The 25,421-nt window shown below is 35.7% G+C and overlaps 1 protein-coding gene and 1 long non-coding RNA gene across 4 annotated transcripts; both read right to left on the bottom strand.

The window, feature by feature from the left end:
• Window positions 1-3,217: 3,217 nt before the first annotated feature.
• Window positions 3,218-3,624, bottom strand: LOC145089537 (putative amino-acid acetyltransferase NAGS1, chloroplastic). Its single transcript, XM_079027958.1, has 2 exons — window positions 3,619-3,624; window positions 3,218-3,544 (listed from the first exon to the last, which is right to left on the bottom strand). Exons 1-2 carry the CDS (start codon window positions 3,622-3,624, stop codon window positions 3,218-3,220), a joined length of 333 nt encoding a protein of 110 aa, XP_078884084.1.
• Window positions 3,625-3,848: 224 nt separating this feature from the next.
• On the bottom strand, window positions 3,849-6,365 carry LOC145086713 (uncharacterized). 3 transcript variants are annotated; one of them, XR_013700582.1, is made up of 6 exons: window positions 6,248-6,365; window positions 5,755-5,856; window positions 5,539-5,667; window positions 5,072-5,173; window positions 4,859-4,897; window positions 3,849-4,597 (listed from the first exon to the last, which is right to left on the bottom strand). It is a non-coding gene; the product is annotated as an uncharacterized LOC145086713 (long non-coding RNA). The 3 variants fall into 3 exon arrangements; XR_013700581.1 differs by having other exon boundaries at window positions 5,072-5,167; XR_013700580.1 differs by lacking the exon at window positions 5,072-5,173.
• Between the last annotated feature and the right edge of the window lie 19,056 nt (window positions 6,366-25,421).

The raw sequence follows: 25,421 nt of genomic DNA, 5'->3' as shown, positions 1-25,421 counted from the left end.
TTCATCCAACAGCTGTGACTCGCCGAGTCCAGGATATGGACTCGCCGAGTCACCAACTTAAACGTGTCCCGGGTCCTGCATCCACTCGGCGAGTCGGACCTATGACTCGCCGAGTCCAAGGCTAAAAGAAAGGAAATACTCACATAACATTTACGTACCAGGAACCGGGTGCTACACGTAACCCCTTTTCGATTTAATTCTTCCCTCTTCTCTGTTCATTATTTTGTATCTAATCTCTTTTCCCTCTTCTTTGATGGATGCTTCCCTTTTCAATGATTTGTGGAATTCATTGTTGCTAATTGCTCTTCATCTTTAAAGTTATTGTTACAGAGATTTTGAAGTTCGATAACAAAATTAATAGCATTTTAAACTTTAGGCATCTGTTCTTTTTTCCTCCCGTCCTTTTCAATTCCATGGTTCTGGACTTTAAGGAAATCACAATTCAATCCATGAAGATTATACATTTCCCGATTTCTCTCCCTTACTTACATCAGATTTTGTTCTTTTTATCCTTCGAAAATCTCTCCAGATCGTTTCTCAACTTGTTCAACATCAGATTATCGATCGAGGAAGTCAATTTGGATCTCTGGACTTTTGTTTTTGAATCAGGCGCAAATTCTTTCTTTCCACAAAGATTGACAACATATGTGATGTTTGGGTCGGTTTGCTTGACAGTACGATTCATGACTTCGAATTGGAGGTTGGGGTGGTCGGATTTGGCAGGTAGATCGATGTTCCTCATCTTTTTCTAAGGTCTGTATTAGTTGGAAATTGGAGCAATAACAAGGTCTGATGGAAGCACAAACAAGCAGGAGATGTAAATACTCCTAAATCATTATGTCATCGAATCCCTCTCAGGTCCCCAAACTGAAGATTATCATACAAATATCCAGTAATGACTCAATGGAAAAATCTAACAAAGAGGAAAGAAATAAAAGTATTAAGAAGGAGTGTGGTGGGTTGCTCCATAAATCAAAATAAATGTTTGTTCTTGAGTTCTTGAAAACCCAGAAATATTAGGTGGAGAGAGAGAGAGAGATGTAAGGAGGGAGAGAGAGAGAGAGAGAGAGAGGGGGGCCATTTATTTTTAATTTTTTTAAATAAATAAGTGAATATAAGATTTTAGAAAAATGAAAGAAAAATAGAAAATAAATATCCTAAGGGCATTATAGTCATTTCAATTTACCGAAGGACCAAAAACGCAATGAAACTACCTCAAAAGGACCACCAATCCAAAAAAGTCATGATTTGGACTAAAACGCCAAAAAAATACATACCACAGGGACTATTTTTGCAATTTTATGTCGATAGAATATTGAGCCACTCTTGATAGAATTAGGGCCCAAAGATTTTGTTATGTGGGCCGATATTCAAGTGTTGTTATTGGACACCTAAATATTAAGCCAAAACAATTATAAAACCAAAACTTATAACCCAATCATCATTACCATAATAAATGAAGTTTTTTTTCTTTTTATTTATTTATTTATATAAAGGTTACATTCTCATTCAATTTGTCAAATATAATTTTGTGGTTATTTTGAAAAAAATTTCTTTACAACATGTCATTTTATGAGTTTTCTTATTTTATTAAATTACACATAATATTTTAATACAATAAGTGTAATAAATATAGTAATAAATGGATATCAATTTCATTGATGAAATTGTTTTTTAAATTCAAAATTTCCAAATTAAATCTCTTTATTTATTTATTTATTTATTTAAATTATTTGTTTAAATTTAAAAGATTAAAAACAACTTGTTGCCCGTTTGTCATCTCACTTGTTGTACGATGATAATTAAATTAATAGTATTGCTATTTGCTTAATAAAAATAAAAATAAAAAAACAAACAATTATAATAATTCATTATTTTTCTTATTTTTTAAATAAATTCAAAGTTCTCAAATATTTTGACCTTTATATATATTTTTTTAAATTAACTCATCTAATACATGGGTCTCACACTAGTCTCTAATAAATGAAAATAATTTTGTCACTTGTCATCTTCTTATGTACTATGCCACATGTCATGTTGTGGTAAATTTTGATTAAATTATATCGTGTGTTATTTTGTGTTTTTTTTCCATATTAATAAATTTCATATAATATTTAAAAATATAATAAATGAAATAATAAATGTATATCCAATTCATTAATGCAACTTTTATTATAATTTCTAAAATTCTAAACTGAAAGTAGTTTAAATTTAATAGATAAATAAACACTTCAATTTTAATAATTAACTTTTTTCTTATAAATTTAAATCCTGCCTAATAAATGAAAATAATTTTGCCACTTGTCATCTTCTTATACATTATATTACATGTCATTTTGTGGTAAATTTAGATTAAATTATATTCATGTGTTATTTTGTGGTTTTTTCCATTTTATTAAATTTCAGATAATATTTAAAAAAATATAATAAATATAATAATAAACTAGGTGGGTTCGGTTAAGACCATACTTTGAGTCTTTTTTTATCGGTTATGTATGTAGTGTAGCGATATGTAGTGTGTCGTTGGTTGTTATGTTTGGGGTTGGAACATGTCGCTTCTGTGTTAAAGTGCCTTCCAAAGACACCTGAGAACTAAAGTGGCTTTACAATATTCTTTGTATTGCAGTTTGTATGTTTTGTCTCATGGATTACAATAAACCAATATATTTGATGCATTTACTTATTCTGTATGTTTAAGTGTTTAACAATTCTACATAACATCTATGCTTATGGAACCTGATTAACAACATTTAATTTACATGATCACATACCAATCAAGATTCAATAGGCACTTTCTTTTATACTAATAAAATATGAATTCTGCTAGAAATTGTTTCATATAAAAGTTATATTTGTTAAAAAGATTTATCTTTTTTCTTCTTTCATAGTGACCATTGTTCCAACTCCATCTCTTTGAAATAATTGCTTCAAAAACAGTCCAAAAATATTTCCATCTAGTAGATGCACTCTCTTCACACCTCCCTATGGTAATAAAGTTTATGTTAGTTGAGGGCATTTACGTCTTTTTGTACAAACAAAAGATGTAGAGAAAGTCCCTGACTCCCTATTCTATCTTGCTCCACTATTTTTGGTTAGTTTAAATAAGGGTTAGTATACGTAAGGTATGTTTCGTTTCTAGACGTGATAAACCGTCTAAATGAGACTAAATGACCATTTTACTCTTACATTTAAGAAACAAATATTAAGTAAAAAGAAATCAATCGCTTACTCTGCACACAAAAGCTACAACACCCAAGTCTGAAATATAACCATTTGATCTACACAGTCTCTGTTGATCACCAATAGCAAAACCATTCCCATGGTGAAATTCAAACCCAATTCCATCCCAGAACGTGCGATTGGCATTGGAGTTGGAATTGGAATTTGAATGGTCTTTCTCAGCAATGGCATTTACGTAATTATTAGCTATTTCACTCTGCTTCATCAAGTTATCCGCATCTTCAACACTCAAAAACCTAATAACACGGACCAATTCATCCAGTTTGTCATCAGCTATTTCACGTTGTGCTTTTTCTGTATTTTTCTCCCAAAATCCAAGAAAAAACTCACACGATTCATATTACATAGCAGAAATGCAGAAGAAAGGCATGTTATTACCTGCATTTGCTCCAAATCTTTGCTAACTATAAAAGAAACACTTATATATATATATATATATATATATATATATATATATATATATATATATATATATATATATATATATATGTTAACATATTAAGTTTTTTCCATTTTAGCTAATTAAAATCCTAATGGTGTCAAGGGCCCAAAGCATTATGTATATGTATAACTTCATTAGTTTTTTGTGGAAAATGGGAAAAAAAAAAAAAAAAAAACAATTACAAACATTGAAATCAAGTATCCATGGAAACTTAATGAGGTTTTGACATTTACTCATATATTTTCTTCATTGGTGTAGAAGGAACATTCGTAATAGCCTCTTGTTGTTGCCTTGATCCATGAGTAAGCATGAGATATGGAGGTAAGAAAAAGTAGCCCCAACTATCATAGTTTAAGGGGGTGTTTGGTTTAGCTTTTCAAACCCCAAAAGTTCTTTTTGGAAAAGTTACAAAAAGTCAGGATTTCCTGACTTTTCCAAAAAGTTCATTTTCCTTATGTAAAAACTTCAAAAGTTGCTTTTAAAACTAGTTTGCCAAACATCTTTTGCTTTTTTTTCTTTTCCAAAAAGGACTTTTGGCTGTGAAAAGCTAAGCCAAACACCCCCTAAATAAGTTTATAAAATTGGTCCACTTTGAGAAATCTAAAACAAACTATTAGCATCATAACTTTAAATCCATACTCTTTCCACTTTCTTGGAGGCACTATTCCACAAGTAATTTGTGGCTTCTAACCACCTTGGTTGAACCAAAAACTTGTTTTCTTGAGCCGCCCAACGACACCTCTCATGTCCACCATCTATGGAAATGACGTGTGTCAATGACATGTCGACATCCATCACACATTTAGCCCTTAACTTCTCTGCTAATTTCCATAACTGACGAAATTATGTTGTCAACACATGACATAAAAAAATCTTACACCCCTTCAAGATTTCACCATGATTTGTCGCCAACACCTGCAAGAGTATATATCTTTTGGAGCAAATTACAAAAAAGGTCACTAAACTTATTTATTTATTTCATATTTAGTCTTAAAATAGAATTGTTTTCAGTTTTGATCCTTAATTTAAGCTTTTGTATATATTTTGATATTGTTGGTTCTTATTGCAAACTTAAGAACCATATTTGGAAGAACTTCATCATAAGGAACAAATCTGGTATGTTTTGCTAAGTATAGGGACGATTTATGTAATTTTATTAAAAAATTAAATTCTAACCTGTCTTACATCTCGGCCTGTGAAATTATCTCCAAGTTCCTAAAATGGAAAGTTAAACCATTAATTAAACGCAATTTTTGAACGTATGCAACAGTTTGGTTTCCACTATGTGAAATCTGATGGCTGGAAATCCAGTCCAGATTAGAAATGGTAAACAAAAAGCATATGGGAAAAAATAGGGACAAAACCTGGCTTTTTTTTTTTTTTTTTTACCTAGAGTGCCTTTTTAGGAAATTTTGAAGGTTCTTAGAGGTAGGCATTCCATCGAACACTTGAGGTGTCTTACTCTACCATCCATTAAAAAAATCGCTACAACTTAAAACAAAAACTTCACCCATTAGGTTAAACTTAAACGATTAAATAACAATTAAGATTGAAGTTAAACATGAAAGATTGAAAGAAAAAACAACAATATTCACCATCAGCAAAAAAAAAAAAAAAAAACGATGTTGAAGCCAGATAATAATTTGAACCAAATTCCCCTGCTTGCTTACACACCAACTACGAATGAGAAATAACCCAAATTTAGTTATAGATCTAAAAAAAAATATAAACAAAACCTAAAACTCCATTGAAATTTCTTCATTTACTCATAACGGTTCGATTATCAAAACGGTGTCATCTATATCATATTAATCGAAATTTAAATTTGAATATAATTATAATTGAAATTTATGTACCTTTCCAACGATAGCAGGTAAATTTCAAATAGGATCAATATTGGTAATTGGCCCTTTTTCTGCAACATCATCAATATCATCTTTAAATCTTGTTATTCTAAAAAACAACCTTCCAATTCTTCATCAAACCTGTAAGAGACATTTCAACAAACATATAATGGGCATACCATAAAGCTAATAAAATAACAAATACCATGGATTTGTAAACCTTGTTACCTCAAATCATAATGTCGAACTCCAAATTAAAACCAGAGTTGGTACCCAAAACGATCAACGTTTCAATAAGCCCTAATATCAAATAAAATTTCTGCAAACCTCCTGAAGACAAACACAAATATGGGAGATTAGCTACAAGTATAACGACTTGCAGTTTGCATTAAAGATTGAGGGTTGTAGCTTCAATAAGAATGGCTCAAAATCAGTTTCTAGTTTTGAGTTTGTCATGTATCACAGTACAACAATCTGAAGCTTGTATCATCTGAATGGTGGAAACCCCATACCAGGACAATGAAAAGAAACGTGAAGGTTTGAAGTAAAGTAGAAAGTAGAAGGTAGTTGGGTGTAAGAGTACCAAACAGAAAGGTTTCAGATACAACAATTGTTAAAGCGGTAGAGATAGAATCTTAGAAAGGGAATGATACGCAACTGAGCGATGGAAATGGTGTTTTCGTTCATTAACAGTGTTCTAATGCAATGAAATCATACTTACCTTATTTTGAATCTCTGATAATTCCGACAGTTTTACTGGATCGTTGTCGGATTTGATGAATCTCACAAACGTGAATTTAGTGGAGCAAATAAGGAAGAGAAGTGAAATTGTGTATACTCTTTACCTTATTAAGGGACCAAATTACCAATATTATAAAGTTTAGTGCCAAAAATCTGAACCACTTAAATATGAAAACTTATGACCATTTCTATCAAACAATTGACCAATTCACTATTCATCTTGGTGCACAACTTTAATATATATATATATATATATATATATATATATATATATATATATATATATATATATATATATATATATATATATATATATATCCAATTCATTAATGCAACATTCCTTATGTCTTTCTAAATTTCTAAATTGAATCAAATTATTTTAGTTGTTTATTTATTTAAATTTTTAGTTTAAATTTAAAAGATAAATAAGCACTTCAATTTTAATAATTAAATATATATATATATATTTTTATAATTTTAAATTTTCTAAATTGTTATATTTTTATGTTTGTTGAGTGCGGTGTAAATAATTCTCACTATGATTAAATCAAAATAATATAATTATATTTATATTTAAGGTCTTTTAAGTTATCCCACATTTTACTATAAATACTCTAAATTCCATTCTCTTATTAAGTGAGGTGTAATTGAATCCTACTATGATTATTGAGTGCGGTGTAAATAAATGTCACTATGATCAAATTGTAACAACCCAAATTCCCAAAAAAAAATTCATTTTAATTTAATCAAAACATTCCCATAAAATATGAAATATCAATGACATTGCTATCAAAATCTATATCATCAACATTTTATTTCAAATATCATAGTGTTCCCATATAAAATACTATAGAGTGCATGTCGCACCATCAAACCGTGTCCTTGCCCTTAGGCTCTGAAGTACCTGAAACAATCAACAAACTGTAAGCTAATGATTAGTGAGTTCCACAGAGCATACCCCACACAATCCACATAATCACATATTCCATATTAGCTATACAAGCTACATAAATCACATAAGCCATACATACTAATATATAAGTATGCCGTGGGCTCCCCCCCCCCCCCCCCCAGGGTCTTATACCTACATGTCATGGGATTCCCCCATGGTCTTTACCTCGGATGCCATGGACGGCCACGAGCTTTCCCTGGGGACTTCCATGCAAACAACACAAAGTCAACTAGCATACCATATATCACAGAAATATCTATCATACTACATAACTCATACATAAACATATAAGGATGTCGTGGGCTCCCCCCAGGGTGTTACTCCTATGTGTCATTGGCTCCCCCACATGGTCTTAACTACTTGCCATGGGCTCCCCCACATGGTCTTATATCCAACTACCACGGGCTCCCCCCCCCCCCCCCGGGGTTTTCGCATATCTAGTCAATAAGTACTAGCACATCCTCATATACATGCATATCAGAAATATCAGTAGTGAATCTACAATAAACACTACAACTAACTAAATGAGCCGGCCTTGGTGTCTTAGACCCATTGGTATGGTGATGAGACTCACCTTAGTTAGTTGAACATGAAAGCTGCTCGCCTAACAGTCCGAAACCACCTGCGCTGAACAATAATACCATTAACCTTAAATTAGGGTTAAACATAATCTAATTGTAAAACCCAATTACTTAAACCTAAGTCCTTTCACCATGGCCCAAAAGTCTCTCCTAGTAATGGGCCCCAAGTCTGTGTCCAAAACTACTCATGGTCCATTCGGCCCAATAAGGCCAAATAATAACAACCATGACCCAAAATAAATAAATTGTTCCATTAACCAAAACATGCCCAGGCCCAAAACTGGTCAAGGCCCAACAATATTTACAATCCTATACGAAGCCCAAAACCCATCTGAGTGCGTATGCTCAACGTACCCCTCAAGTACACTTGGCGTACCATGGTCCACTCATTACACGTTGCATACAAGCTGCTACGCGCAACGTACTAGTCTGATATGGAAAACTGACCATTAAGTGCTTAATACTTGGGATTTCAACGTCCAACTTTAGACTTGAGTTCATTAAGGCGTCCTAAGGCATAAATTTGGAAACTTTATGCCTTTTCATGCTCCCAACAATCCATTAAGACCTTTCCAAGGGATTTTACCCATGCATTTGCTCAAAGTGCTCACTAAGACTACATTTTTATGGTATAGATGAACCAAAGGACCTCAGATCTACTTTTCCTAAGCTCTGGAGTTGCTCAAACTCCCAAGAGATGATCCATTAACACAAAAAGGGACAATAATGCAAATCCTAACTTAATCTAATGAATAAGGTGGCAAGATCAAAGCTTTATACCTCCAGAAGCACTTCAAGGTGAAATAGATGCAAGATCTTGAAGCTCAATAACACACCAAGCTTGCTCACTAACTTCTTCTTCCTCAATACACTCTAAAATGGCCACAAATTCACTCTTTAAGCTCAAGAACACTCTCACAAGGAAACTCTGGGGTAAAAGGGCGAAATGAGGCTATGGAGGCTGATTAGGGTTTAGTCCATGAGGCTTAAGGTTGTTTAAATAGGTGTCAAGTCCAAGAATTAGGGTTTTGCTCTTCAGTCATGTACGCCCCGCGTACACTACCACCCTCTGTGATCAATTATGCTTAGTACGCTAAGCGTACTCCTGGAGTACACCCAACGTACATAATGGACCATTTTGCTTTTATTTATTAGTTCAAGATTTCAAATTGTAATACCTGATTTGGAGTGTTACACAAATAAATATAATATAACTATATTTAATTTATCCCATCTAATGTCTAAAAGTTTGTCATTTTGGCGTCATAATGGACCAATACGTTTAATTGGATGAAAAATAATATTGTATAATGCTTGTTTGAATGCATATATTCCATCGAATGCACCATGTAATAATTATAACATTCATATAGTTGATATCCCTAATTATTAATAAATTTAATTTAAACATTATTAATATTACATGTTTTTATTGTTAATATTAAAATATTTTAATAAATTGTAAAAGACGATTGTATTTGAGAAAACTATTGTAAAAAAAAACAATAATTTTGGTTTATTGTAGTTGTGTGTGATTTAAAATAATTGTAATTATGCTTCGTTAATTATAAATATTTTACCATCTCAATGATTTAATTTGGACCCCACAAAACTTTTTGGGTGTGGATGACAAAGCATACATTTCCACTTAACAAACCGTACCAAATGTAAAACCAATAAAATTAAAATGACTATATTTTAAATAATATTGAAATGCATGTAAACATTAAAATTTTAACGGCTAAACTTATAACTTTCTAGAACACTGAAAAATTAAAGGAAATAATTTCAAAGAGCTTGAGAGGAAATACTTTATGGACAATTACTATATACGAAAACACAATTATAATTTGGATGCTTTGTAAATATATTTTTTTAAAGTGTAGTTCGTATTGATCGAGTAGACGAAATGAAATCAGAGTATCGTTTAAATCTAGAACACAAGAGTAAATATAATTTGGTTGGCTCAATTAAACTTCTAAAGGTTACAAGGAGTTAATAGAGTTAGAACAAGAAATGTACAAAAGTTACTTTATCTCTAGAACTTAACACCTATTTATAGGCATTACAAAAGTTAACAAAAAATACATAAGGGCTAATTCTCTTAAGCTTCGACATACCAAAGTGCCCCTATGAAATACATATAATGACAACTGAAATATAGACTTCAACATTAAGACAGACTCATGACACTTCGACACCTCACAACTCCATTCGACATCAACATTCTCCCCCTTTGTGAGCAGTGTCGACTCCTAGGTCATTAGCATCTTCGTTGCTTAATGAAGATGTCACACCCCCGAACCAGACGGTGGAAACGTCCGGGGGCTTGGGTGACTTCGTCTTGTAATATCATCACAGTGTATATAATTGAAACAAGACAAACACCATCATCATACATATCAAAATACAACCATCATTGTTTACATCAAGTATAGTTTCATAAATTACATGCCAAAATATTCAATGTATGATGATAACAAAACACGACAAATTCCACATGTTCTTGTTGACCTTTCCGCTTAACGATTCCCTAAGAATACAAGTTATTTTGAAAATGTCAACATATGAAATGTTGGTGAGTTCATAAGCATATTTGTATGAAAGGTTTTTGTATCGTTTTGTAAATACTAGAGAATCCGATATTTTCTATAAAAATGATTTGAAAGTTTTGTGTCAGAGATCTTGTATTAATGCATGTGTGATTTCTGTTTTGGGAATGTACAAAAAGTGTATTTTCTAGAAAATCCTATATTTTATGTTGAAAGTAGAAGGTATTGTATAACTGTATGTTTTCCTAGAAAATCCAATATTTTTTGTTTATAAAAGTGTCGTGGTCTTAAAACCCTAAGACCGAGTATTAGTGTATGTATGTTTTTGTATCGTCAAGATTGTATATGTATTTCCGTAAATTTATGATGGACTTAATCTTTATGTGAGTCGTTATAACCATACTTGATAATGACTAATTCGCCTGTCATGACGTTTTTTAGACGCCAACTTGTTTAAGGTAAGGTTTGTCACCCTAGACTGGCCTAGTCTAACTGTAGCGAACAGCTCAGGTGTGGGGGGCCAACCCTATATAGATCTATACACAAACTCTCGCTCTCCCTCCAGGAGACTCTGGTTATAACTACAGGCTACGATCGTACACTCGAAAGGTGTCAATCGGCATGTCTCACTAGATCCTTAACTAAATTTACGCGAATATTGTATTACACCATGTAATGCATTAAATAGTTGTTAGGCGTGTCAAACCCTACAAATGATAGGGGTACAATGGACTCCAAATACACTACTTTAATGCACTAAAAAGTAGTACAAAGCAAGCAGGGTCGAACCACAGAGACACGGGACAAAATTCTATACCTCTTTGCACAAGGTACTTTGGTCACAAAGGGGGGTTTTGTTTGCAAAAGTAAATAACTAAATAACAATCTCCTTTAAAAGCATGCACAAAATGAAATAGATTTGTAAATAAATTGTAAAAGTGCTTCCAGTTCTAGTTCTCAATGTTGTTGTTCAACTTGATTGTGACTTGATGTAATTCATGATTGCTATTCTAAGTTGGTACTGAAAGTTATTAATGTGCTCTAATACCTCTCGCTTGCCAAGATATCTAATCAAAACACGCTCTTTTACTAGACCTAGCTTTACTAATTCAACCCAAACACGTTCTTAGATTGCATTGAAAAACTGCATTAAGTTTTGTACAAGCTTCCCAACAATGTTCATTTCTTCTCATACGCTCAGAAGTGTGAAAACATGTGATAAATGTTCTAGAATAAGAAAACCTGTTGTTCGTTACCAGTCGTTAACTTTATAGAACGATTAGGTGCCCTAAAAGTTAATTAACTACACAAAAATTCAATTCATGAAAGTGGTCAATCAAACACAAATCAAATTTAAGGATTCTCGTTTAAAGAAGAACATAATCACTAGAATAGATTCAAAAATCAAACATCAAATCACATGCTTCAAGTCAAGCAGTCAACATGTTTTGAACAAGAACTTGAAACTAGGGTTTCTTAGCCACACATGGATAAGAACAAATCAAACAACAAGAATAAAGATGAAATTGAAATGTTTAATTCTTACTAAAATGAAATCAAAAGTGTTTTGCAATGATTAGGTCTTCTCAAAAGCTCCAAGAGTTCTCCCAAAATCGCCCAAGATCGCCAGAAGTTGCTCTAGAAACCTTTTTTTTATGAAATGGCGACATCCCATTGTTTTAATAAAGTTCACGTGCTTGCCATAAGGCCATGTGTTTTTGGCATGGCCATGCATTTTTGGCATGGCCATTTCTCTTGACCATGTGTTTTTGGCGTGGCTCATGCTTTTTGCTAAAAATTAAATAAGTCTTCATTGTTGGCTCCATCTTCAGTCTAGCTTCACCACAAGTCATGTTGCTCAAATATGAGATGATAAATGACAAACATGACCCGTGTCGGTGTGACAAGAACTGCATTTCAAACGTAGTCCTTTGCTATGATGACAACACAACAGTGACTCGAGTTATATCTTCATGCTTTCCTCCATGGAATGATCGGTTCATCTTCTCTTCATGTTCCAAAGCTCCATGCTCCAAGTTCCATGCTTCCAAGCTCCAAGCTCCATGCTCCATATTGTCTGCAAAATAAATCAAAAATAGTGAAGTACCAGACATTCTTAATGAAACATGCAGTTGCCCAAATAATTAACTAAATGCAAGAATTATGAAGTAGAATGCTATGAAATGACGGAAATAAACATGCAAAATGGGTGCATAAAATGCACTTATCAATAATGTTCTCGAGTATGTATAAGGATTACAAGGCCCAATAAGTATGAAATGTGTGTGTGTTAGGCCCAATTGGCATGTATGTGGGTTACTAAGGCCTAATAAACATGAAATGTATATTCCCTGCCCAATAAGCATGTAAATGGACCACAAAGGCCCAACAAACATGTAATGTATATTCTAGGCCCAATAAGCATGTAAATGGACCACAAAGGCCCAATAAACATGTAATGTATATTCCAGGCCCAATAAGCATGTAAATGGACCATAAAGGCCCAATAAACATGTAATGTATATTACAGGCCCAATAAGCATGTAAATGGACCACAAAGGCCCAATAAACATGTAATGTATATTCCAGGCCCAATAAGCATGTAAATGGACCACTAAGGCCCAATAAACACGTAATGAATATTCCCGGCCCATTAGAATTGAAAATGACGTAATTATCCCATTTGTTATTGTATTGTTTGTTCTAGTTTAATTATTTACCAAAATAACTTAACAAGCCCACTTTTTGTAATAATGACATTTTTGGTCCATTAGACCGAAATTTTACAATTTAGGCATATATTTGGTAAAAATGACACTTTAAGTCCCTTAAGACCAAAAGTTTACATTTAAGGGTTTAATTCAATTAAAATGACATGTTTAGCCTACTTTTTTTTAAAAATTACATTTTCGGCCCAATTTTATAAAACTTGATATTTTCGGCCCAATTTCATGAAAATTGACATTTTCGCCCCAAATTTATAGAAATTACATTTTTGGCCCAAGTTTGATAAAATTTACATTTTCAGCCCATTTTTGATAGAAATAACATTTTCGGCCCAATTATTTTGAAAATGACATTTTAGGCCCAAATTTAATAGGAGTGACATTTTCATCCCCTTTATCTGAAATTTACATTTTTGGCTCACATTTGTTTAAAATGACAATATAATCCACAAAAGTCAAAAATTTACAAATTTAGCCTAAGAAACCGCGAAGGCCCAATTTGTGAAAATTTGCACTTTTGGCACTTTTAAAACCATAAATATCTTAAAGATCCATTTATATCTTAAATGATCCTTTTTGAACCTTCTAAAACCATGAGTTAACAAAAGATCCTCACTTTTTGTTTATTTTGTCAAAAACGGCCCTTTACAAGATTTTGTTTAGTTTTTCAACATCCTTTACATGTTTAACACTTTCATCTTCATGATAAGTTGTATAAAGTGTTTTGATTTACAAACATCACCATATTTTTGTAGATATTTCAAATTCTAGGAAGTTTCAACACATAAGCACAACATATAACATAGAAAAACACACATTATGTAACACCCCAATTTTCAAGTCCAAAAATTTCTTTTTAATTAACCGGCTCATAAAAACATTCATAAGAAAATACTGTGAAAACACATCATCTCATAAAACATTGTATCATGTCTGAAAACCCAAGCCATAGAATAATAATATATCATAGTACAATCCCAGAAAACTCCATGCGGAAATCATGTGTGTGTGTGTGATGCGATGCTACGCCGCCAACTCCTTCCCCTTAGACGAAGAGGTACATGAAACCAAAACCAAAATCGTAAGCACAAAGCTTAGTGAGTTCCCCTATCATACCACATATCATACAATATCATCGGTATCTTTCAACCGGTAATCATTGTCGGTATCTTTCAACCAGTAATCATCGTCGGTATCTTTCAATCGATATCTATTGTTGGTATCTTTCAACCGATAATCATCATCAGTATCTTCCAATCGGTAATCATCATCGGTATCTTTCAATCGGTAACTGGAGACTATTCCACCCCTACCACTAGCATACAACAGCAAGATATAAACATACAGTCAGGCATATCCGGGTACTGACCTACCCTTCGGTCCTAAGGACCGCTATCAGGGAAACTAATCCCTATTACACACGTAACATATCATACAGATAAAACTTATGACCAAAGCACGTAACCAGACCAAGATAATAATCACAAAGACAATCATCTTCTAAATACTCCTCTTTGGTGGGCCGGAATTGTGGCCTTAGACCCACCGCTACTCGAAGGTAACTCACCTCGTACGAGTAGCTACCGATAATCTATACGGGAAACCTCTGTCTGCTGCTCTGGAAATCCTCTGGCTAAAATCCCCACAAAACACTCAGTCAGAAGCTGATATCTACTCTTAGGGTAAAATGACTATTTTACCCCCAACCAAGTCCAAGTCAAAGTCAACTTCCAGTTGACCCGACTCGCCGAGTTGGGCCGTTAACTCGTCGAGTCCCTTCCCTTTACTCGTCCTTATCCATGACTCGACTCGTCGAGTTTGGCAACGACTCTACGAGTTCCTCCTCTATATGAACATCGAATGAACCTTCATCCGACTTGCCGAGTTGTATGAACAACTCGTCGAGTTCATCTTCATCCATAAGGAGATTGTCTTAAACTCGCCGAGTCTGTTCTAACACTCGTCGAGTCCGATGAACTCCAGGTCTAAAACTAAGTCCAATGTGTTGGGTCACTCTTTATGTCCTGCTACAACCCTTCTAACACCCAACTGAGTCCTTTGACCCTCAACATATATGGACTTAAAGCCTTGGACTCGTCGAGTCCCAAGAACGGACTCGCCGAGTCGATAACGTCCATACTCTAAATCCTCGATTTCTGATGTACAACACTTGTCCAAATGATAGATCCAAGACCCTAAGTTCGATCTAGCACGTAAATTTATGAACATTACGTGCATGCATGGGACTTTTGAGCCAAAAGGACTTTAGATCCGAAGTCTTAACCCCCAACCATGTTTGCAATCATGGTTGGCTACCTCATATGACTTAAAAAGCCCTAAATCTTCCCCAAAAAGGGATCTAACAAACAAGCAAGCAAGGTACAGACTTTATACCTTTTAAAGACTGCAAATGATGAACCAAACTCGAATCCTTCAGTCTCTTCTTGATCCTTCTATGCTCTTCCTTTTTCCTTGAGGTCAAAACCCACAAAAATCACTAAAAAGCCTTAGATCTTGCACCAAAACACTTAGGGTTTGCTATGGAGGGTTTCTGGGAGCATAAAGGGGTGATGGAGGCTGTATAAGGTTGTTTAAATAGGGTTCAAACCCTCAGATTAGGGTTTTGTCTAGTCAGAGCCTACTCGTCAAGTCCGAGACCCGATTCGACGAGTTCATCACTTAAATCCCATGTCTCATCCCGCTTCTACTCGGCGAGTTGGTCCTTCAACTCGCCGAGTCCAAGGCCAAAAATGCAAAATTACTTAAATAAAATATATACCGGGAACCAGGTGCTACACATTATCATGCATAACACATAGATGTAACACAAAATCAATTTGTATTCTCCCCTAAAACATAGTAAAAATAGAAATCAAAGGGGTATGAACTCACTTTGGTTGATGAATTCGGTTTTGATGAAGAAGTGGAAGAGGATGGAGGTGTTTTCGGTCTTAAGTGCTTCTTAGGAAGAGTTTTCGAAACTTGGATGTTTCTAGGAAGCTAGACCACGAAATAGAGTGTTTATGAGTGAGAATCCTTGCATGAAATGGAAACAAATCATTTGATGGTGATAACAACTTACCTAGAGGTGATCTTGTTGAAGAATTCTTAGACACACACACACATGCACACACAATTTTTAGAGGGGGAAATATGGGATATTATTTGGGTTCTAGAGAGGAGGATGAGTGGATTATATGCTAGGAAAGTGAATGAAGTGAGGTGGTGGTGTTGCTTCTCTCTGCCAAAGATAAGGAGGAAGCAGGAAAGAGATTAGTGGTTAATACATTATGGCTAATACTTTGCTTAGATATATGAAATGTAAATTGCATGGATAAACTTTATGTAAAAATGAGGTGTCATCAATTATTTCCATGCAATTTCTCTTTTTTTATTGTGAACCGAGAATTTAGGAGATGGGGAAGAGGAAATTTGATGTTGGACTCATATCTGATTATCAACCAAGATTGTATAGCCCAAAAAGAAATTTTTCGGCCCATTAGAAGTTTACGGCCCAAAATTACATAGTAAATGGGTTTTCGGCCCATTAAGATTAAATAAATGGTTTGCGGCCTAATAAGGCCCATGAAAGATCTTATGGCCCAAAAGGCTAGATCTTAATGAGTGTGGGTCCAATTAGAGCCCAAATAGAGTTCCTTGGTCCAAAATAGCCAAATTGAAAGTTTACTGGCCCATTAGGCCTAATAAGAGGATCATGGCTCATTCTGAGATTGAATTGAAACATTAGGGTTACGACCCAATGTTGAAGGTATAACATGCATTGAATTAGGTTCTTGGAATGAACATCATGTATTATCAAGCTTAAAGTTGCAGAATACACCAAAAGTTGATTACATATAGACATAATTTCCTAGCTGAAAGTGCTAGTTGTGACATCATCCCCCCGTTAGAGAGAATTTCGTCTCGAAATTCATATGAAAGATGGAACTATGAACGAGAGAATAGGTGAGGGTATTTCTGCTTCATCTGGTCTTTGCGTGCCCATGTGAATTCCGGTCCACGCCTTAGCATTCCATCGAACTTTCACAATCGGAATGTGACTCTGCTTTGTACGCTTCGCTTCTCTGTCCATAATCTCGATTGGTTCTTCGACGAACATGAGATTCTTGTTTATTTCGATATCTTTTAGAGGAATGACAAGGGTTTCATCTGATAAGCACTTTTTCAAATTCGAGACATGGAACACGGGGTGTACGTTGCTGAGTTCCTCAAGTAGCTGCAGCTTATAAGCCACTGGACCAATTCGGGCAAAGAATCTCGAATGGCCCGATGTATCGCAGATTTAGTTTTCCCCGCTTCCCAAAACGGATCATCCCTTTCCAGGGAGAGACCTTCAGTAGCAGCCGATCTCCGACTTGGAATTCTAGAGGCTTTCGTCGTTTGTCAGTGTAGCTCTTTTGTCGGTCTCGCGATGCTTGGAGTCGAGCTTTGATTTGGATTATCTTTTCTGTCGTTTCTGGAATGATTTATGGTCCTATGAGAGTGATTTATGATGATTGCCAGTTTTCTTGCTGGGTGTGACCCACCTCAGCCCATCATAGAGGCGATCTGCATTTACGACCATATAAAGCCTAAAAAGGAGCAACCTTGATACTTGTGTGATAGTTGTTGTTGTACGAGAATTCGATCAAATGTAAGTGGGTATCCCATGACTTTCCAAAATCAATCACACGGGTTCAGAGCATGTCTTCGATTTTTTGGATGGTTCGCTCGCTCTGGCCATTAGTTTGAGGGTGGTAAGCAGTGCTCGTGTCTAGATGTGTTCCCATAGCCTTCTGAAGCGCCTGCCAAAATCGTGAAGTAAATCTACTATCTCGATCCGAGATAATAGACACTAACACCCTATGAAGTCTCACGATCTCTTTGATATAGATTTGTGTCAATATTTCCATCTTGTAAGATTCTTTTACTGGCTGGAAATAAGAGAATTTAGTTAACATATCGACAATTACCCAAATAACATCTAACCCGTCTGTTGTCTTAGGCAATTTAGTCACGAAGTCCGTAGTAATCCTTTCCCATTTCCACTCGGGTATCACTAGCTGTTGTAATAGTCCTGAGGGCTTTTGGTATTCCACTTTCACCTTGGCGCAAGTGAGACACTTGCCCACGTAAGTGGCGATATCTACCTTCATATTTGACCACCAATAATGTTGCTTAATGTCCAGGTACATCTTATCCGAACCCGGATGGACGGAATATCACGTCTTATGAGCCTCATTCATGATTATTTTAATGAATTCCCCAAGTTTTGGGACTCAGATTCTATTCATGAAATAATAAGCTCCGTCCCCTTTGGCTTCAAGATTTTTATCCATCCCACGCAGTGTTTCATTAGTGACGTTCTCCGGATTTAATGCATCCAATTGGGCTTCCTTGATCTGCGAGGTTAGGTGGGATTGGATGGTTATTGATAGGGTTTTCACTCGGCGACCTGAGTACTCCTTCGTGCTTAATGAATCGGCTACCACGTTACCCTTGCCTGGGTGGTACTTGATCTCGCACTCATAATCATTTAGCAGCTCAATCCGTCTCCGCTGTCTCATATTTAATTCTTTCTGATTCAGGATGTGTTGGAGACTCTTGTGGTCCGTAAAATGGTGCATTTAGTACCATAAAGGTAGTGCCTCCATATTTTAAGAGCAAATACCACTGCTCCCAATTCGAGATCATGGGTGGTATAATTTACTTCATGCGTCTTCAATTGTCTAGACGCGTAAGCAATCACCTTTCTGCGCTGCATGAGGACACAACCTAACCCCTGGTTCGAAGCATCGCAATAGACTACGTAGTCTTTGGTTCCCTCTGGTAAGGATAGCACTGGTGCACTACAAAGGGCTTGCTTCAAAGTTTGGAAGTCAACCTCTTGCTTTTCAGTCCAGCTGAAAGGTACACCTTTTTGTGTCAAGGTGGTGAGGGGTTTGGTTATATTGGAAAATTTCTGGATAAATCTTTGGTAGTAGCCTGCGAGACCCAAAAATTGTCGAATTTCGGTTGGTTTCTTTGGAATTGCCCAGCCTTCAATGGCCTTGATTTTGGAAGGATCGATGTGAATTCCTTTTTCACTGATAACATGACCCAAGAAGTTCACACTGCGTAGCCAGAATTCGCATTTGGAGAGCTTCGCATATAATCTTTCAGCTCTTAGGGTTTCCTGGATTTGACGGAGGTGTTGACCATGCCCTTCTTTGTTTCGAGAGTATACAAGAATATCGTCGATGAATACGATTACAAAGTTATCAAGGAATGGGTGGCAGACTCGTTTCATGAGGTCCATAAACGCTGCAGGAGCATTTGTTAGACCCAAGGACATCACAACAAATTCATAATGACTGTATCGAGTTTGAAAGGCAGTTTTTGGAATGTCCTCATCCCGGACTCGGAGTTGATGATAACTAGATCTTAGATCTATCTTTGAGAAATAACTAGTCCCTTGAAGTTGGTCAAATAGATCATCGATTCGTGGAAGTGGGTACCAATTTTTGATGGTGAGCTTATTCAATTCCCTATAGTCAATGCACATCCTGAAGGATCCGTCTTTCTTCTTGACGAATAAAACCGGAGCTCCCCAGGGCGAGAAGCTTGGTCTAATGAATCATTTATCCAGGAGTTCGCTTAGCTGGCTTAATAATTCTTGCATTTCAGCGGGAGCCAACCTATAGGGTGATTTAGCAATTGGAGTGGCTCCTGGTAAGAGGTTGAATCGAAATTCGACTTGCCTCTCCGGGGGTATTCCCGGAAGATCTTCAGGAAATACATCGGGGAAGTCGCATGCCACAGGAATGTCTTTAATGTTTACTTCTTCTTTGGTTTTATCTACAACATGAGCGAGGAATCCATAGTTTTTCTTGTGTAGGCACATTTGTGCCTTGATGCACGAGATAAGGTGAAGATTGGCGCCAGGTTTATCACCATAAAATATTAGGGTTTCGTGATTGGGGAGGTGAAGGCGAATGACTTTCTCGCGACACATAATATCAACATCATGGGGCTTAACCAATCCATGCCAATAATCACATCAAAACTCCTAATATTTATTGGCATCAAGTCTATTTGAAAAGAGTGATTGTTTAGTGTTAACGTGCACCCTACATAGACATCTTTGGTTCTTTCAATTTTCCCATTAGCCATTTCCATCGTGAAGGCTTCGTTGAGCTTATAGGGTTGTTGATTTAGTAAGTGTTTGAATTTATTACTAACAAAACTCCGCTCCGCTCCACTATCGAATAAGATGCATGCGTAAGTATTGTTAAGTAGGAACGTACCAGTAACAACGGTCGGGTATTGGACTGCCTCACCTTGCAGAAACTAGGGTAGTAGTTGCATAAGCTGCTACTGTTTGCTGCTTTTTCACTGTCCCTTGGTTTTGTCGCCCCTTTCATCTGGTGTCTTTTCTGCTTGTTAGTCTTTCCTTCCTTTCTGCCTTCAGTTTCCCCAGTCTTGTCACCTTTCTTGTTGCCGTGGTCATAGAGCTCCTTGGCTAGTCTCTTAGCACTATCATACGTTTCAGGGTTTGCAACAGGTTAATCCCCAAATGAATCGCTCAATCTTCTTCCCTTCAGAAGTGATCATGGCTGGACGTAGAAGCGACAACTCACTAAACCTCGAGATGTAAGCGTCAATGTTGGAGTTTCGAACTGTGAGGTTCCACAACTCTTGTTCCATTTTATGAATTTCCACTCTTGGATAGTATTCTGCCATTATCATTTCTTTAAAGTCTTCCCAAGGTATAACATTTGCTACTGGGAGCGTCATGGCATCCATATGGTCATTCCACCAAGTAAGCGCTTGATCGACTAGGGTACAAGCTGCAAATTTCACCTTATGCTCTTCGGGGCATCCGCATATCTCGAATATTGATTCAACTTTCTCTATCCATTTTTTTAGGGTTATCACTCCTCCTGTTCCATTGAAGGTCCGAGGCTTGGCGTTTGTGAAATCCTTGTAGGTACAGACCTTTGTAGGCGCTTGGTTTAACCCTTGATTTGAGCTTCTGGCTCCTTGCCCGTTACCTCTATCGTTATTTCCATTGTGAATGTGTGCCAGTGCTGCTGATAGTTATTGCCGAAGGGTGGCAACCTCATCCTCTAAGGAGTGAGTCCTATCGATGGGATCTCGTGGTGTTGCGGTGTGATCGTGTACTATCTCTAAAGTGGGAGGCTCACTGGAAACTTCATTACTGTCTCCTTCCTCCTCCATAGCCTCATCAGATTCCCCGAATTCGTAGTCTGTTTCCATGTACTCCTCAGGCCCCACATCTGGTTCTGCCTCTTGACCCATTGCAGGGTCTTCCTCTGGGTCTAGTCCCCCTGCATTTCCCTAATTGGGGAAATAGGGGTCCCCTTGCAAATGAAATCCACCTGTAGCGTCTGCATGAAAGTGTATAAATATTAGAAATAAATAGCACATCGATTACTTCTATAGTATTTTAATTATTTAGGTTTGGTTTTATAAGCTCCTTTTTGGGTATCTAAAGGGTAAGTTTTTAATTCATTGACCATAACGATTACTCACGAACATATGTCAGCCGTATTTTGAATGAATGTAGTTGATCAGGCTACATTCACCCCCAATACGACTACATAACTGTCCAGGTTTAACCACAATGTTCAAATCCTCCAAAAACTTTTATTGTTTATTATTATGTTATTACCCTAAAATGCACACATATGTATGTATTTTATTTGTTTTATTCAGAGATATTTAGTCCCAATGTATTTATAGTTGCATATCATGTATGATTAGATATGCCCCATAAATGGTCCCTAATGGGTCAAAAATCTTTATTCAACACTCACACCTAAACCAAAAATCATTATTGGGCCTAATACTTTCTTTTGGGCCTAGTAATGGACCGAAACTATTCTTGGGCCCAAACCGAGCCCAATAACCTTATGCCAAACGAAAACGATATTGGGCCTAAGATGTTCTCGGTTGCCTTCTAGGCCAAAAGATCATTTTTCTCCTTTCTCCTTCGGGCCAATCGTTTAACCCATATATGTTAAAAAAATAAAGAATACATTGGATAAATGTGATGCCACCTCCATATGGTACAACATGTATCTATGCATTTATCTTGCATACTTCTATGCAAGGGCTTATTAACCCATTGCAATAACACTATAATCTCTCATCCCTCGCCCCTCTAAAAATCGTCTGATCCTTCTCTCTCACCTACCCATTCATTTCAAACTCCACTCACTTCTCCCTTCCTCTTTAATCTTCAAGTGCTCTCTCACTCCTTCCTCGAAGAAATCGTGGGTTTGGTGGGTGTGTCTCAAGAATTTTCTTCAAACATTACACCCTTGGTAAGATTCTATCAAACTTATGAAGTTTTATTTACAAAATCTACTATCATTATTCCTTATACAACACCATTTTCATGTGTTGTTTCCTAGAAACCACCTGAACTTCAAAAATCTTCTCAAGGAAGCACTCTAGGCTGAAAACCTCCTTCATTCTCCTCTTGAAAACCTAAAATCCCCAAGGTAAGCTTCATACCCCTTGTTTTTCGAGTTTTCTTTCTTGGGGGGGGGGGGGAATACAAGTCAAAATCTTGTGTAAATCATTGTATATTTTCTTGCTTGTGCATATGTTGTATGATATGTGTGTTAAATGTTGTGAAATTCATGCTAAGAGTCCATGAACTGGAGGTTTTTGGTTGAATCTCAAGTTGTTGGACTTAGTTAACTTGATATGTTCTTAAATAGGGAAACTAGTTTGTAAATGAAATATGTTTCACTTGATGCATGGTAAATATCACAAAGATTAGTTCAAGAATGTGTAAACAAAATTTTGGCATGAAAACGTGAAAAATGATAAAATATGGAATTTTCATTAAAAATTGACTATTTTCGGCCATAAAAATAAGAATGGGCCATTTTTGGACATTTTAATAAAATGGGCCGAAAATAGACTATTTAGCAAACATGGGCCATTTTTGAACACTATTGTAAAATGAGCCTTAAATTAATATTTTAGCAAAATTGGGCCATTTTTGACAAATCCGATATTATTGGACCATTTTTGACAATAAAAGCAAACCTGGTCCATTTTTGAAAATTTTTGGTAAAAATGGGCCTTTTATGACATTTTCGGTATTAATGGGCTAAGATGAACATGTTTGTTAAAAAAACGGGCCTTTTATGACATTTTTGGTATTAATGGGCCAAAATTGTCATTTTGGTATTATTGGGCCATTTTTGACATTTTTGGTAATAATTTGCCATTTCAGACTCTTTTGGTAATAATGGGCCAGTTTTGGACAATAATATTAAAAATGGGCTATTTTTGATATTTAATATAAAAGTGGGTTATTGTGACAACTACAATAAAAATTTAGGCTATTTTGGTAATTATGGTAAAACGAACCATACCGACAAAATATGAAACCGTATATTTTACGACAGGATTATTGCATATCACAAACTGCAGTCGTAAATATACACTATTAACGTTATTTATAATATTAAATAACAGGATCAACTATTTGCGTAAATTTATGTTAGGACTCTTATGAGACGCACATTCACCATACCTATTTTAGTGTACACCATAAGTCTTGTAGTTATAACCAGAGTCTCCTGGAGTGAGAGCGAAAGTTTGTGTATAGATCTATATGGGGTTGACACCCCACACCTGAGCTGCTCGCTACCGCTAGATAGGCTAGTCTAGGGTGACAAATATTCTATTAGAAACCGACGCCTGAAGAATGTCAAGACAGACACTCTGTCATATTAGTATGGTTATAATGACTCACATAGAGTGTAATTTAATTTACGCAGGATACACGCTCAACTTGTAACAAACAATGTGTCGACTACTTTGTAACCAATTTCACTACTCCGGTCTTAGGGTTTTAAGACCACAACTTTTGAATAACAGAAAAATATAGGATTTTCCGGGAATACTCATTATATGATTTCAAACAAGGAAAAACAAGCAACACACATGCAATTATACATGATTTGAAACAAGACTCACAAACCATTTTTACAGAAAATCTTGGATTTTCTAGAAGTTACAAACTATTACAAAATTTTTCATACAAATATGCTTATGAACTCACCAACATTTTATGTTGACGCTTTTCCAAATAACTTGTATTCTTAGGAACTCAGTGAGTAGGTTCCTTTTCAGCTATGGATGAGTGTTATATTTTGATTTCATGATACATTTTGTTATTTTGGGATGTAATTTTTATGAAAAAACACAAGGTTGTAAACCATGTATGTTGTTGTCTTGAATGTATGGTGATGATGGTTTCTATGTTTCAATTATATACAATTGTTATGATATTACAAGATGAAGTCACTCGCCCCTGGATGTTTCCGCTGTCCTGGTACAGGGGTGTGACACCCATGTTGTTTAGAGTTGGACTAAACCTATATGCAAGTCCACAAAGGTTTAGACCAAAAGGCCTAAGAGGTATGAAGGATCATGGAGGGTTAGGGTTTGCATGGATGTGAAGCTACACTATATAAGAAGCCCCTAAACACCTACAATCGGTGACCAATGCACACTAAGAGTTGCTAGCCGATTTTAAGCTCCCATCTCTCTCTCTCTCTCTCTCTCTCAAGTCCATTCTCTTGTACTTGGTTTGTTATAAATGATTTGAGGCATCACACTTGAGGTGCTAGGCTCCTAAAAGTCATTCATAAGCAAGCAACTACACAAGGTAATCTTCTAACTAATTTTTCGTGATTTTAATGTTATCTTGCATGCTAGTTTAGGCTTCAAGATTTAGAAAACAATGTTGCATGTACAATTAGAGAAAACTTGGATTCAAATCTTTAGGGTTGTATGTGCACCATAGGAATGTTAGAGTATATAAAACCCATCAGTGGTATCAAAGCCATGGGCGTTTTCTATTGTATTGATGCAATTATTTGATTTTCAAAAGTTGACAAAATGACCTTTCTGGCCACTGCCAGATGAACTCGACAAGTCCTTAGATGGACTCGACGAGTTGGTTGAGTTTTGCCTTGAACTTGATGAGGCCAAAGCCTGGCTCAACGAGTCGACTCACCAGATGGTAGGATTTTTGAGTTTTTGGCCGATTTTGGATTAGGATCATTACAACAAGCTATTTTGGTTTATAAAATTTAATTTTAGAAATATGGTAATGTTCATCCCCATCCAAAAACATGATGTTTGTCAAATTTTAAGATAGTTACATGATTTTGTGAAAAACTAATTATTTGTGAAATTTGAAACTATCATGAATATGAACTAGGCCAAATTGGTAAATGACGAATTATAGGATAATTTGATCTATGTGTTTCTTGAAAAGTTCCATAACTAGTCCTCAAGTTATGGAATA

Source organism: Lactuca serriola, chromosome 2 (genome assembly GCF_051521515.1).
Source record: "Lactuca serriola cultivar US96UC23 chromosome 2, Lser_US96UC23_V15, whole genome shotgun sequence".
Lineage (NCBI taxonomy): Eukaryota > Viridiplantae > Streptophyta > Magnoliopsida > Asterales > Asteraceae > Lactuca > Lactuca serriola.
This window is presented reverse-complemented; position numbering and strand designations above follow the sequence as displayed.